Genomic DNA, 17,081 nt, shown 5'->3' with positions numbered 1-17,081 from the left:
TCTCTTTCTATCTAGAACCCTATGTTTTGTTTCATTCCTATTATGCAGTAGTGTCTGTTTCTGTAGAAGTTTCTTTACAGTGACTGTTTACCATGAAGTGCTCTTTCCATCATGAACTGTTCTGTTATCCAGTGTGTAATCAATTACTCATTTAAACTTGGGCAATAGTCCCTCTACGTGCTCCTGTATTGTTCCAAAAGTTTCAGGTTCCTCACTGAGATGTGACATTAGTGCTTTCTTTAATCTACACACATCAAAAAAGTTATGCATCACCTTGGTTCCGAGAGCTCCAGAACCTGTACAGAAAATTGAATTAGAGATCAACATAAACATCATTTCCACCCTTTTTATTGCTCATGAAAAGCACATGTTGCCTGTTGTACCACCATACAGCGAAACCTTCATAGGTGGGGGTCCAGATTGCTGTATACACCTGTACCTCTAATACCTATTAGTATGTCCTCTTGCATTGATGCATGCCTGTATTTGTCATAGCATACTATCCACAAGTTCGTCAAGGCACTGTTAGTCCAGATTGTCCCACTCTTTAATGGTGATTCAATGTATATCCCTCAGAATGTTTAGTGGGTCATGTCATCCATAAACAGCCCTTTTTAATCTTTCTCAGGCATATTCGATAGGGTTAAAGTCAGGAGAACATGCTGGACACTTTAGTCGAACGATGTCATTTTCCTGAAGGAAGTCGTTCATAAGATGTGCACAAGGGGGGGCATGAATTGTCATCCATGAGAATGAATACCTTGTCAATATGCTTGTGATATGGTTGCACTATTAGCTGGAGGATGGCATTCACATGTCGTACAGCCGTTATGGCACCTTGCGTGACCACCAGCGGCATACATTGGCCCCACATAATGCCTCCCCAAAACAGCAGGGAAACTCCACTTTGCTGCACTTGGACAGTGCGTCTAAGGCATTCAGCCTGACCAGGTTGCCTCCAGACACTTCTCTGACGAGTCTGGTTGAAGGTATATGCGACACTCATTGGTGAAGAGAATGTGATACCAATCCTGAGCAGCACATGTGGCATGTTGTTGGGCCCAACGGTACTGTACTGCATGGAGTCATGGTTGCACAGATGGACCTTGCCATGAACGTCAGGAGTGAAGTTTTGCATCAAGCACCCTATTGTGCACAGTTTGAGTCATAACACAATGGCCCGTGGCTGCACAAAAAGCATTACTCAACATGGTGGCACTGCTATCAGGGTTCCTCTGAGCCACAATCTGTCGGTAGCAGTCATCCACTACAGTAGTAGCCTTTGGGCAGTCTGAGCAAGGCATATCATTGACAGTTCCTGTCTCTCTGTATCACCTCAATGTCTGAACAACATCACTTTAGCTCACTCTGAGACACCTGGACACTTTCACTTCCCTAGCTGAGAGCCCTTCCTGGCACAAAGTAACAATGCAGACATGATCGAACTGCAGTATTGACCACCTAGGCATGGTTGAACTACAGACAACACCAACTGTGTACCTCCTTCCTGGTGGAATGACTGGAACTGATTGGCTGTCGGACCCCCTCTGTCTAATCAGCACTGCTCGTGCATGGTTGTTTACATTTTTGGGCACATTTAGTGACATCTGTGAACAGTCAAAAGGACTGTATCTATGATACAATATCTACAGTCAACATCTATCTTCAGGAGTTCTGGGAACTGGAGTGACGCAAATCTTTTTTTTTTTTTTTTTTTTTTTTTTTTTTTTTTTTTTTTTTTTTTCATGTGTGTAATTTACGGAACATATAGATCATTGTACTTGTGTTAGTAAAGGCTGCTAGTGACACTAAAATTAGTATCCAGACATTCGTGATGAGAAAAGGGGGTGGCAAAGCGAAAGCAGAAATGCTGAACTCTGGTTTCAAAGATTTTTTCTTACAAAAGGAATCCAGGAGTGTTATTGCAATTTAATTCTCACATCACTGCAGAGATGTATGAAATAAACAGACATACAATGGTTTCTAGTCTACATGCAATAGTGTCCTACGTAGTTTCCTCCACTTGTGATATTACACTTGTTATGTGACTATTAATTGATTCAAAACTTTAAATTTATGATGCAAGTGACAAATCCTTTTTTTGCAACTATGTCTCAAACTTTGTTAATTTTAACAAAGTGATAGACACATTTAGTATTGTCCTCCATGAAGCTCTCTGGTATCGATCTGCAGATTGCTGGCCTGGCAAATTAATAGTGTGAATAGAGTCTTCAAGTAATGTAGATTTTCTGTCATTTATTACAGTCATTTCCTTGCACAAAATAAAATTTAGATTCATAAAACTTTGAAAGACATGACAAAAATACAAGTTTTATTGACACAAATTTTGACCTAATTTTTCATGAGAATCAATGACTACAACAATTATGAATGTCTTTGCAATCTTGCTTTTATGGTTTTCAACAACTAAAAAAGTTAAGGAGTATTTGTTGGATTCATTTGGTAAGTTCATTTACAATTACAACTTTTGAGTTTTCATTATTTTGTGGATATCATTTGATTACAGATACAGCTACAAATTTGTACATTGTTTACATTGCTAGGAAATACAGGTTTTTATGTGAATGTTGATTTTTACAGGTTTTTTAACAATACAAAATACATTTGGTTAAGCACCTTGTTAAATACAGTGTCCTTTTTGTTTCTAATGTTTACACAGCTTACTCTTTTAGGATACAGTTAAACTACATAGTTTTTTGCATAGGGAAATACAAAATCAAAGAAGACATGCATTTAGGTATTAGTTTACAACATAATTTTGAACTTGACTGTGTCAAGTAAACATACTACTAACTTTTAGAATTACTGATGTTTTTGTTCTGGACAATGTAGTTTAGACACAGAAATCATTAATCTACATTTCAAAAATATGCAAAATCTGCTATCGATTTAGCCACTAGGGTGTGGTGTCACATGATTCATAATGCCTAACTTGTTTGCCATATTACACATTGCTTTAACCTGTATGATTGCATGGCACCTGTTTTTGTATACTTACATTGTAAAAACTTGCTAAATGTGATGTGGTGATATAGTAATACCAGTGTCTATTAATTTCTGAAAATTTGAAACTATACACAATTATAGAGAAATATTTGTCCTCCTTACTTACTGTTTCATTCCTTTCTATGAAGTTTTTGGCTGCTTTTTACATTTCCTTGTGTCACTCTTTATTACAGGCAAACTGAACATTCACACTCACCTATAAACTAAACTTTCATTAACTCACTGACACATCTATATAAGTGTCACAGATCTGATGGTTGATGTTGTATAACTCCTAGAATGAATCACTGCTACGTCTCATATAAGTCAACTACTTCAGCTATATGCTTAAAACAAAAATTTACTATCACAACACTAGCCTTTATTTATATAATATTTTGTGCTTTCTTTTACACTGCATCTTTTAAATCCATTATTAACTAAAGGAAACATATGTTTATGACTCACCATTGTACTTCCAATGCAGAATGTTGGTTGAGATGAGATTTCAGTTCATTATTTTCCCCTAAAGATTTGGCCACACAACTGGAGTACGTCGCAGTAACCCAATTGCTGAAATGGAAATGAGAGGAAGACGGCAAAGTAATGCTGAAGACACAGATGAGCCACCATTCAACTTTCAGGTAAGAGTCATGCAGGATATCATAATTTTAAAATGAATGTTAGATTATTGACATTCTCTGACTATGAGGATGAAGAGGTTCTCTGTACTAGTACAGTTAAAGTCCATGTTGATTTGTTCCTCTCTGCTCAATACAAGAGTTATGCACCTATAATTAAATCAGTATTTACAAATCTGTTAACATTTAATCTTACTTGCAGATGACAGATACTAAAAACTAAAAATGTTACTGGTGTACAAGCTAAAGCTGACATTTAGTTTCAAAAAACAATTGCTCTCACTTTTGTTGCTTTTCTTTACAGTTATTTCTGGAGATAAAGTATCATGTTCAGTTTGTTGAAAATCAGAATAACAATGAAGGATTTCCAAGCTACTGTGTAGTTCACAAATAACTTGAAGATGCTTGAGTGTTTGTTATTTTCATAGTCATCACTAATACATCAAGCCATGAGACATGCATTTAATACATCCGAATTTACCTTCTGCAGTCACATTTCTGGTGAATTTCTGTGTCAGTTTGGAAGTACTTATCATGTAAGCATCTCATCTAAGGTCCAAAGAGAAGAGATTAATGGAGCAATACGCTAGAGTTGTGATAAATATATTCTTAACCTTATCCCAAATGCATTACATCAGTTCACTTGTGCAACTGCCCAAATGTTGTTTGAAATCAGTAATACACACACTGAAAAGTCAAAACAGTATGATCACCTGGATCAGATGTTTAATCACATGCAATACAGTAGCATTTCTGCATTCCACAGATTTGAGAAATCCTTGCTAGGTTTCTGGAGGTATGCAGCATCAGATGCCTGCACTTCCTGTAATTTTGGCACACAGAGTTGACACTCAATAGTGCTCCAAATGTGTTTGATTGGGTTCAAATCAGGCCAGCCTGATGGCCAAGACATCGAAATGAGTTCACTAAGAGGCTCCCCAAATCACTGTAGCCCAGGATGCCCAGGTGAATGTTTCCCCACAACAGAATGCTGCCCCCACCAACCTGCATCCATCACAATGTGGATGGTGGCATATCTGGACACCACAAGCAGGCTAATGTAACAAGAAATGTGATTCATCTGATGAGATGACATTTTTACATTGTTCTGTAGTTCAATATCAATGATCCGACCCTATGGCAATTGTAACTGCATACGTTGTTGGGTCTACATGGGAATATGTAAGGATCATCTGCTGTGGAACTAAATTCTGTATTCTGAAACAATTCTGCCCACACCAGCATTGTATTCGGTCATCATATCTGCCACAGATTATTGTCTATCCTGCTTTACAGAGTGTGTAACATAATTATATTTAACTGTGCTAATATGCCAGCGACAGCTGCACCTCCATCAAATCTGGCTGAAAAGTGATTGCCTAGAGTAGGGTATTTTTAATGAAGTGGTCCACACTAGGTTTACAGTCCAAACACTTTAATTGCTTTTTGATGTTTATGGCTCAATCAATTCTTATTTTCTGTTATTTATGAATAGATAAATAGTAAGCACATACTGCACTTGGTTGATGTCACATAATATGATTGTTCAAGTCCACACTGAACTGAAATCAGACTTTATGTGTAACATGTACATCATTAACATATCTCCTAATTACTTTGTCCTTGAAGTGTAACAGTCATATCAGTATGAAAAATTATGTGCCCAGTAAGTATAATTTGGAAACAACACATGTCACAGTTCAATATTATTGTCACAACTTGCAGAGAGAATTATTGAAGGAAAAACAGTTTTGAGATTAATTGCAAGTTCACAGCCAATCATTAAAAACAGTCACTATTATTTATTCATGTCAAAAGTGCCAGGACACAGACTGTGCTGATTTAAAAATATACATATTTATGTACATGAGTAATTCAAAGACATATAAATGTAATAAAATAAACACACAAGGAAAAAAGGGTAAGAAATCAATATTTACATAATACGCACAGGAGTAAGAAATCAATTTTTAATCAATTTTTACATAATAAACACATTTACACTAGCTGTGTCCAGTATTTGGCAACATTGACCATGTTGTTATAAGCAAAAGCCAGTTACAGTCCTGTACAAGAGTATGGCCAGAGACGGCAATTCAGGAGATGGCTTGTAGTTTGTTCATCTCTATATTCACACAATGTGTCTCCCCCTTGTGTGACGCCCCATTTCTTCACATTGTCCTTCATTCTTGCAACACTGGAGCCCAGTCCGTTCAAGGACTTCCATGTGCACCATCCTTCTTGGTGACCAGGTGGCAGAGTTTCTTCAATTATGACTTGCTCTGGATAGACAGGATGTCTTTTTTTCCACAGTTCAGCCCTGGCTATACTTTGGTCTCTGTCAATTGGAAAAGAAGACTATAGGAAGTTCTTCCTGGACTTCAGATGAGGTGGTGGTGGCTGATGTTCATGAAAGGGGTGGGCTGGGTTATTGCAGACCTTTTGCCTCTCATTGCTAGAGCTATATCATATATAATATCGGGTGGGGCTATACCTGCAAGTGCATACTGCTTCTGTATTGGCATTGGCTTCAGACAGCCTGCAGGTTTTCTTCAGGGCAGTTTCCATCTTTTTTGCACGTGCGGAATTGTACCACACTGGAGCGGCATATTTGGCAGCGAAGTAGCAGAGTGCCAGGGCAGTTGATCTTACTGTCTCGGGGTGGGCACCCCATCCAGAACCAGTCACCTTGCACAGTAGGCAATTTCACAATGGAACCTTGGCTTTAAAGTTGGTGCAGTGTGCTTTGAAGGTCAGGGAGCAGTCCAGGGTAACACCCAATGTAAACTGGAGCAGTGCAGTGTTCCAACTCCTTTCCATTGCAGTTCACATGCAGCTGTCAAGAAGCTTCTCTGTTCTTCAGATGAAAAGCACATGCTTTAGTTTTTGATGAGTTTGGCTTGAGATGGTTTTCCTCATAGTATTCTGAGAGAATCGTCAGAGCAGAAGTGAGATTTTCTTCTACTGTCTCAAAGTTCTTATCCTGAGTTGTCAATGCCAGGTCATCTGCATATACGAAGATTGTTGTGTGGAGAGGAAGTGCTTTGTCATTGGAGTAGACATTAAACAGCATTGGTGCTAAGATACTGCCTTGCAGGAGCCCTTTCTTTTTTATTCTCCATCTGCTCCACCTGCCTTGAAATTCTACAAAGAAATGTCGATTCTGCAACAGGGTGGCAAGGATTTGCGTAAGCCTAAAGTCCATGGTAAGGTCGTAAATCTTCCTTAAGGTGATTTGATGTGTACAATGTCATAGACTGAAGAGAGATCAACAAATGCCACTCCAATGATATTTCCATGCTGAAAACCATCTTCTACGTGCTGTGTCAGGTTAAGGGTCTGTGTATAGCAGTTCTTTCCTGGCCTAAATCCAGCTTGCTCTGGGATGAGAAGAGGTTTGACCAGAAGTGTCATGCAGTTCAATAACAGTCTTTCAAAAACCTTGTAAAGATGGCACAGAAGTGATACTGGCCTGAAGTTCTCTGGGTCTATTGGCTGCTTTCCAGGTTTCAGAACAGCAACAACTTCAGTCTTCCTCCAGATTTTAGGGATTTGGCATGGTTCCAGGCAGTTATTGAAGAGCTGTGGAATCCATTGCTTGGTAATGTTTGCAAAGTGATGAATCTGCTCCATATGCATATCATCTAGTCCAGCTGCCTTGGCTGTCTTACTCTTTTTTATGGCGTCTTCCAACTCTTTGACAGTGAATGGGTTGGACAAGTTAGATGTTTCTTGTTCGACATTTGTTTGATTTGGACATTGTATGAGCTGTAATTTGTGCTAACTCATCTGTAGTACATTTCTCCTTATTGGTGGACACCAGTCTCACACACTTTATAACCTCCCACAGACTGACTATAAGGGCTTCTTAAATGTTTCTTCTATAAGTTTGCAACAATTAAAACATTCAGCTGTTGTTCCTTACTGTACTTTCGTTAGTTACAATTAAAAATATCTATTTCTGAATAATTTAATAATAGAACAAGGTTTGTTAAGGTTTGTTTGACTGAGGACTTTCAGATACAATAATAATTTATATTAAATTATGCTGGTTAGCTTGTTGAAAAATGGAATTCTATTTCAGTAACAAATTTTCAACTATGAATACTAATTACTCTGAAACAAAATGAGTGCAAAAGTTACAACCACATTTTCAACATTAGCTGTACAATTATTTCTTTCTTATTTATATTTATTTTTGATTTACTTCATCAGGATGTTAGTTATTTGGCATATGCTTACATATGAACAATGATAACAAGGTTCTAAAATTACTGGAGACTGTAATTAGCAGAGTTTTTATGTTAAATAATTAGCAAGTTAACTTCTGCTAGACAAAGTAATGTAATAAACAATGAAGTCAAGTCATAAACACACTGCAGTAATATTTGAGGTTTTCAGGTACTGTGCATGTGTACTAAAAATAACACTATCAAAGATATTTTCAAAAAATAAAAATTTTGGATGGAAAAAAAAAAACATAAGAGCTGGATGGAATCCATCACCTTTGTTACAAGCTGGTGAGCATCCAGTCTTCACATTCTGTGATGAGTCATGAATGGCCAGCACCTAGTCATCTACTCATGGTTTCACAATCCTTCAACAACTTTCCGTGGATGGTAACAACAGAAGTATTTGAACAGCTAACCAATTTTTGTCATTTCTGATATGCTTGCTCCCAGTTGCTAGACCATAACAGTATGCTCTTTGTCAATGTCATTTATTTCAGTTGATATCCTCATTTTCAGCTCATATCATCTCTAGAAAGATTTCCCATCTGTTTCTGCTCTGCTTAGATACTTTCGTTAACATGTCATGTGCCTACAACAACGGCAGGCATCATTCAATCTTGCAGTGGAATCATTTGTCTAAACAGTGTATGTTAAGAGAAGTTCAAGTTATATGTCAGTGAACTGCTTGCCTATAACTTCACCGGTATCCCACAGTCTGCAATCGCAGCTTATCTCCTAACACAGAGGCACATCCATTGGAGTCCAAAAAGCCATAGCCATGACTTTCATCACAGGTGGAGTTGTTCTGAATTTTCCAGACTGTGTAGATAGTGTGTTTTTCTGTATCATTTATCTTACATCTTGTCTTACAGCCTGCTCCTATATGTTTGGTCCCCCGTAACCCTGTGACTTATAGACAGTACTCTGTGTTTATTAAACTACTTCAAGTGCACAAGACATAATTCCAAACTTGTGGCTTTGTGACCTGTTGCAAGTTACTTTCAATAATCAATTAGAATCAATTTTAATAAGAAGTAGCAGAAATAATTAGGAAGCTATTGTATGTGTAGATTTCAAATTAATTTAAATTCAGATATTACTGATAGAGGACACTTAATCACCCTAAGTGTAACTTACCCAAGTCCAGCTTTCCAACTTTGGTTTCTTTCTTCCAGTAATATAACCAACAAGACTAGAAGGACTTAGTGAAACAGTGAATGATCATTTACTTCTAATTCCAACTGTTTTTCATGAAACTAGTGTGGGCCTCATAATAAATGGTATATTTAATCATGGTGTTCAAATGACAACAATAAAACATCCTCATCAATCATGTTTAGTAAAGAAGGGCACAGTAAAATTACACAGAATCATGATTGCTGACTTGGTTACACTATTCAAAGAGACTTTACAGGATGAACAAAGGAGATAACTTTAATGTTTTCCTAAAACTATACTTCCAAAGTTATGAAGCCAGTTCTTGTTGACGAAGTGTCAGGAACAATTACAGCAGAAGTTGAGAGAAAGTGTGGGCAACACCTGGATAAAAGTGTTTGGGAAGAAGTATACTAATTGCATAAAGCCATTTTGTAAAATATATATTACAACATTATGAATGCAGTAATTTTTTACAAGTCAGGGACATGTTTAATGGAAGCAAAGAAAAATGGCCATTAACATCTGGGATCAAAGTATCTGGTAGTAGGAAGAGAGACCTTTATTTAATCAGAGGACTAGCTATGATCAAGATTTAGAAATGTGTTACAAGGAGTGTTGCAAAATTCTTCACCATGTCAACAAAGCTGCAAAAATGATGTTCTATGCATGAAATAGGCAATATCATGAAGAAAAAGAAATATTCATTGATCTTCTACACAACTCAGATAATATGCAAAGATGTGCTTGGTTGACAGTATGATTCTTCATCACACAAACCTGATCAATTATGGTCAAGTTCTGTGTACTACCCTCATATGTGTTTCCATGACAAGACAGAAGTGTTGGACACCTTAACAAGAAGACAACAGTAGACTTCTGCTGTTAAGGTGCACTCCCAAGACAAGAACCAGATCACACAACGCTCAGCCATCTTCCACTGCATTTCTTTGAAAGAAACCTTCCTATGCTTAATTGAGGATGTGTCTGATGTTATAAGAGCTACCTATTACCTATATGCCAATTTTGAATATGACAACTGTGAGCATCTTTCATTCTCTCTCTTTTTTAGCAGTCTTGTGTAACATAGTACTTTCTTTAATGTGTAAAACTGACAACTCCACAAGTCATATACTCCATTCAACAAAAGATCCCAGAAGATATATTTCGCCACATTATTCTGATTTCTGTCCGTCACTATGCAACCATTACAAATGGTGGAATTTGCCATTGAATGGATTGTTCAGATGTACAGATAAATTTAATGCCTGCATATGTCTGTGTTTTTATTGAATTTCAACATAAAATTGATAGCTTTGAGTTTCCTGGCAATTAATACAAAGCTCTCCAGCTTCAGAAGAGTGAGTTATGGAAAACAGAACAAGATTTGCTTGTCATCATCTTCCAGCAAAGTAAGTTTCATGAATAAATAATGAGAGTGAATTATATTAATGAGCTAATTTCTGTACATTGCTATTTTCATTCAGGGATAGGTTTAGTTTCATCAAAGGACCTTAAAACAGACATACAATTATGGTGCATACCCTGATAAATTCACAATTATATTATGTTGCATAGCACTTTGTAACCGCTGTGGCTGACGCTTTCAGGGGTTCTGGATAACAATGCCATTAGATTATACTGTTTTAAGCATTGATTTGTGAAGCCATAATACATTTTTACAGCTGTTTTAGAGTCCAATGAATGTGTTAATGGCTCAAGATGATGGAATGCATTTAAAATCAATGGAATACTTTTAATGTGGATACATTCCCAAGTTTTCTGCAGCAACGGCCTATCAATATCAAAAGTTTATTTTTTCACTGACATAAATCCCCTAAAACAACAGGATGCTGGTTCATATAATATCATTTATGGTCAGCCATTATTCTGTGCATGCTAAGTAGTGACAACTTCGAGGATGTAGTCTCAGTATAGTCTAGATGTGGTGTGCTATGAATGTTAAAAATTTTAACTCTTTTTAAATTGAAAACCCTCTGGAGCTACCCTAACAAGTGTTTCATGTTAAAATTCAATAGTTTTCATAGCATAATCATAGTCAGATTACGAAATCATCACTCAGCAGAGGCCAGGATCCATCTGAATTACCTGGAAGTGTTTCGTCAATTGATATAGATCTATAATTTCAATGCTATGGCACTTGTTTTCATCGAACAACAGAGCTTCTTTTACAAAAATTCACTTTACAATCTACTACAAATGGCAGCACTAACTACCATTCAGTAAAACTTCTGAAAACTCATCATTTGTGTCAAAAATATATTTCCATTTTTGAGAGGTTGAAGTGCTCTGAACAGGTTAATCATGTCAATGTAACACTAATGAATTTGTAGAACAGTGATGGATAAAGGTTGGTATAAGAGTCACTTTTCACTGCAATGAAAATAAAATACAGTTGGATGTGTGTGGTTTGAGGTTTTCAGGCACTAAACAGCGTGGTCATCAGCGCCCAATACAGTTGGACAGAAGCCAAGCAAATGTATGGTAATTAACTATAGAAATAATTTTGTAGATTCCAAGAGATAAGAAATAAGAAGCCAGTCTAAAGAAAGGATGATACAGATGGTATAAGAAAATATGCAGGAACACCATGGGTGTGTACTGCTGAAGGCAACAGTGTATGGAAAAGTGACAGCTGATGATAATGCTTAATTAGTTTACAATCAAGCACTTTACACATTTTCAAGGTCATTTTAACAGTTTACTAGCTACCATTAAGAACTTACTGTATGCTACACGTCATAGGCTATTACATTCTTTGCCTGAAGATCACAGTCTTACAGGTTGTTCAGTATTTCACTTCAGGTTCTCAAAAATTATATAATACTTGACTGTTGTTACCTATGAAGGACAAGAAAATCAAGATTACACCTGACTTTACATAGTACTATAAAGAGAATCAGGAATTATAGGTCTGGCAATAAATAGATGTCCCATCTAAGAAAACAATGCAGAAATTTTTGAGTATGTTTGATGATCTTAGAGGCATGGTAGTCTTTATTATTTTAAATTATCACTAAATACATCTAGTTTACTACCTCAATAATGGTTTTAGTTAAGTTCACATTATTTTTTCAAATGCAAAGATTCTGTTAAGTATGAAACATGTGCATTATATAACTGTAAAAATTTTGTTAATGTGCATTTTTATATTTTGCAGGCAATGTTGAGGAAGACAAATTATAAGCGAGCGTCTCTGAAGCGGGGTGGTGCGTCATACGGCCACAGTCAAATGTACAATGAAGAAAATGCTAATTTTTCATCACCAAGGAGAAACAATGTTGTATTTAATAGTTCTCCACATGATCTAAATAGAAACAGGTCTCCAAGTCCTACACCAAGTTTTGGTTCTGAAGCACCTGGCTTGCAAAGTCCATATCAAAGAAAAAAATCACCTGAAACTAATTTCTCTAACAGAAATGAAACATCCCCTGATACAATGACAGAACTAGCCCCAGGTATTGTTATCCAAGGGCAGGTAGCTGACCTATAAACAAAATTTTGAAAGAAATATCAGTTACTGCTACTTAGAGAAAATAAAATCCTGGAATGGAAGAAAACACCCCACAACAGAAATAATAAACAAAGGCTGCAGAATTATGATGGAGATAAGTGGCATAGTCTGTGTTCACTTTCAAAATACTTCATCAAATTTTGTTGGTATACAAAGACTGTAACACTCCCATGAGCAAAACTGGTCTCCATGTGTATTTTTTTAAAAATAAGCAGCATCTTCATTATCAAGTAGCATAACAGATTTTCCACTTGTCTTTTGATATAGTGCAATCTTCTCCCCTCTCATGAGTTTTCTTTGAGTAGTACAATGTTTCTTTCTGACAGATCATTAAATCTTTATTTTTAAAACATTAAATAAAAATGTTTTACATTTACCCCTGTAATTATAGCTTAGCTCTTACAAATTACTGATATATTAATGAGAAAATACTATGTCAGGAATTTCACATTAAAAGATCTGTACTAAAAAAATATGTTTCTTCTATGTGAAATATCAGCGTAGCTAGTTTTTATCATTTTCGTGTGTGTGTATGCATGTATGAAAGAAAAAGTTAGACATTGAGCCTGAAGAGACTGTTTATGTACAGTGCAATACCAAGAAGCTCATCACAATGGAAAGTAACTGCTAACTTCTTTCATTTGAAAAATGTACTTGGAGCTGTAGGAATGTATTTGTACTTTTATTTTTATGATTTTCTTATATATGCGCCTCTACTTGTTTACAATGTAATAATGAAAGAGTCAGTTACTACCAACACTAAAGCAATGAATTACACTAAATTCTTCAGTATAAATTAAAGAGAAAATAGAAATGGAATGTTGTAGTAGGGGGCGTGGGGGGGGGGGGGGGGGGGGGGGGAAGGTAATGTGTACATGTGTACTATATGAAGTTGTATGTATGTGTAAGTAATAATAGTCAATTTTAAGTCAAGGAGACCTTATTTCAGACGCTGCACCATTAATCACCAAATGCCCCAATTATATATAGAACCTAAAAATGCCTTCAGTATGGTCAAAAGCCAGCTCGAGTTGTTATCACGTTATGTTTATTAAAAACAAAAAATACATGAGTCATAAAACTGCTATTGCTGTCACTGGCCTTTATTATTATTTCACTGAGGCCATCTTTATGAATTGATGGGCACAAAAAATCCAGCACTTCAGTTTCTTAGCAAAAATAAATAAATAAATAATTTTTTTATTTTAAATTTCAGTCATTTTTATGACACTAATCTATTTCATGGTAAAATATTGTTTCTTAGCCCTATGTGGATGTCTAACAATGAAAAAAGGATGGTCAAAAATAAATTAAACAAGAGATGCAGCAGTAACATGAATTTTGAGGGGCCTCAGTTAGGTTGTACACCTCTGCTTTGGTTTTCTACACTTCACATCTAACTTCACAGACCTGTCTTCACAACTACAGCAGTGTGTATTACCTCCTCTCGCACCAATCACATCATCCAATCTTTCACATATGCGCCTGAATAATGCTCCAATATCCTCTAGAGGAAACATCTATCTTTCAGAAAGGTCTCTGTAGGTCCTGTAGGGTCTCTGAAGAGTGCTGATGGGCCTTTCTTCCCAGCAGATACCATACATGCTCAACAGGATTCAAATCAGGGGTTTGAGCAGGCCAAGTCAAAGCATGAATCACCACATCATCCAGTAACTCTAGTACAGTTTTCACAACATATGGGTGTGCACCATGTAAGGTGCCTCTTACGTGAGGAAGACATTTTTACCAGTTTTAATAAATTATTGTCTCTTATTGATGTATTTATGGTAGTTAGGAAGTGCTGTAGTCCGCAGCCGGCCATGAGTCAGAGAGCATTTCCCACGCTGGCTGGCTAGGTGACGAAGCGACCATATGTTGCGCATAGTGGGGTGGGGCTTGGCACTGGACTGTAGTAACAAGCGTCAGCCTGGGAAATATACATGACAGGAAGTACCGCCATCTTGGCGCCAAAATCACTGTTTTTTTATTTATATTTAATAATTAAAGTCATTTATGACAACATGGATACTAGGAGGAGCCTCTGGATGTTTAAAATTATTTATCACAATTTTGCCTCATTAAATGGCACACCTGTTCCTTAACAAATTCATATCTTAATTAGTACGAACTTGATCAGAAATCCATGAACTGTGACAGAACTAGTAAGAGATACGGACTGCGCACCAAAGTCAGCAGTCAGCGTTAAGAGCTCTTCCTGTCTTGTTCAATGGTAGCCATGCTATTGGTTATGATTAGTTTGTGACGTGAGGGTTTCATTATTGATCTAATAGGAATAAAAGTGAGATTACAGCATTCTGAATGTTAATTTCGAGTAAATAGATAACCCAAAGTTGATTGACAGCAATTTCAGATAATTAGCTTCCATCGACAGAGACATCCAATGTGCCAATGAAGAATCTGCACGGGACAACATTTACAAGAGCTGTACCGTGTACAGGTAGGAGGAAATCTGATGACATGACCTACCAAGGTGGATCAAGGAAGGTCTGACTTACACTCGCAAATTCCGGGTGGAAATGATGACCAGTTATACTGTACATCACATATACCACCCTCTGTGGACTCACGGCTAAGCTGAGTAATGGAATTATCAGTTTAGAAGCGAGGGGATCTCTCAATCCTCATGCATTAGTCTAAAGCCATCATCAATAAGAGGAGTGAAAGGCACACCATGCTCCTAAAAGATTTTTTCCATGTACCAATGTGCAGTAAGGCTCCCACTCTCGAAGAAGACCAAATCCACCCTTGCAGACATACTGATTGCTGCCCATACCACCAGAGAACCAACCTAAAAAGGCACTCTGGATGAGAATATGCAAGGGGGTGTACTGTACCTGAGGCTTTCTCCAGATCATCTCTTTACTGTCAGCTGATTGCAGGTCAAATCAGGACTCATTTGTGGACAACATTTGCTCCCACTGTTGTACTTTCCAGCCACAATGCTCCTTTGCTAAACATAGTCAAGCTGTGTGATGCTCTTTGGTAAGTTCCAGACCTTTAACAGGTCTTCTTTGGATGATTCCCTCACTAATAGTGACCCCCACAAATTTGGTGGAGTCAATTTTGTGCTTAAATGGTGCTGGTGTGATGGTTGTAGTGAAACTGAAGTTGGAAGAAGCAGTCATCTTTTGCTGATATTACTCTTATTGATCCTAACCATGCATAGTCTCCAGTTTCCTTGTACCTTCTTATGCTTCTGGTACATAATGCATGCTGTAACCATCTTCTGCCAAAGGAGCAGTTCACGCAGTTCTTAAATGTTTAATGGCATGTTTACTCTAGAAAGCTGGTTAGGATAACCACAGAAAGATCCTAAAAACATGTATGATTGAAATGAGGACAATATAAGGGACAACAATAAGTGCTACAAGAATGGGAAAACGTTATCACCTCACATCCAGCAATGTGTTTTTCAGATTGCACAGGAAAAGCTTTTAAGGCCAGTGCAATAATCAATTGACACTTCATTGTTTGCTCATAAATATCAATAAGATATACCTTCTTAAAATATAGGATAAAATGTGATAATTTGATTAAATGATTAATTACACATTTATTATGTTTCGAATTTTCCATGGTGATTAGTGTGTGTAATTAAAAAAAATCTCCCTGACATTCTCAAAAATCTTAGATCTATTCTCCACACTTCGATTCTGCTTCCTGGAAGCTAAATTAAAGAGATAAAATTAAAAAAGATTGACCTTTAAATAGTTAAAGCAAATCTATTTTTTTATCAACTCACCACAACACACAGTGAAGACATACACAAAACAAGAGTGTGCTCCTGACTTGCATCCCCTTTGTCAGAAGTGGGGCAACAAATAAAATCTGCAGACTGTGACAGTCTAAACCAAAACGATTTTGTTGTTTTAATATGGGTCAAATGACATAAATAAAAATGAATCTCAGATGGCCACACAATATTTGAAAAGATGGCTGAGCCAACCAACAAACTCAAATGTCATTTTCTGCAACATAGCACATAAGTATGACTTACCATAATGGTCCTGAGTCAACAAATAAATCACAGCAGCTAATAAATGATGCTCAGATATTTTCAGTCATTTCAGAAACATTCATATTATTGACACCAGCTGTATTGGTCACAGGTTTCATACTGCTCAGACTTGCATCTTAACAGACTGAGTAAGCAAACGATAGCCAAACAAAATGCCAATATTGTTACAAAAACAGTAAAAGTAGCTATACCAAGAAGTATTGGCAGCAACAATGTCACCAACATCATAGTCACCTGCAGCGGCAAAAGAAGCATCATTGGATCCAACATCACATTCAAAATCCTGCAGCTCATACATCACCAACCATGTAAGGGACATATGGAGAATCATCTGAGGATACACCACAGACTCCAGGCTACAGCATCGACATCAGTATCATGAAAAAACTAGCAGCATTAGTATCAACTCCAGTGAAGCACAAATAACAGTAGTAGGAGCAGCACCAATAACAGTAGCTGTAGTAGCAAAAGAA

At 36.9% G+C, this 17,081-nt stretch overlaps 1 protein-coding gene across 2 annotated transcripts in view; it reads left to right on the top strand.

Annotated features, from left to right (window-relative positions):
* LOC126336659 (neither inactivation nor afterpotential protein C) overlaps positions 1 to 13,390 on the top strand; it is a 340,870-nt gene extending 327,480 nt beyond the window's left edge. For both annotated transcript variants that reach the window (XM_050000600.1, XM_050000597.1), the window contains exons 27-28: positions 3,539 to 3,650; positions 12,216 to 13,390. In XM_050000600.1, coding sequence (XP_049856557.1) covers positions 3,539 to 3,650; positions 12,216 to 12,548 — 445 coding nt within the window. In that variant the 3' untranslated portion in view covers positions 12,549 to 13,390. The remainder of the gene's footprint in view (positions 1 to 3,538; positions 3,651 to 12,215) is intronic.
* Positions 13,391 to 17,081: the final 3,691 nt, after the last annotated feature.

This window comes from Schistocerca gregaria, chromosome 2, assembly GCF_023897955.1.
Source record: "Schistocerca gregaria isolate iqSchGreg1 chromosome 2, iqSchGreg1.2, whole genome shotgun sequence".
In the NCBI taxonomy this organism is placed as follows: domain Eukaryota; kingdom Metazoa; phylum Arthropoda; class Insecta; order Orthoptera; family Acrididae; genus Schistocerca; species Schistocerca gregaria.
The sequence above is the reverse complement of the archived record's forward strand: the minus strand, read 5'-3'. Positions and strand labels throughout refer to the sequence as shown.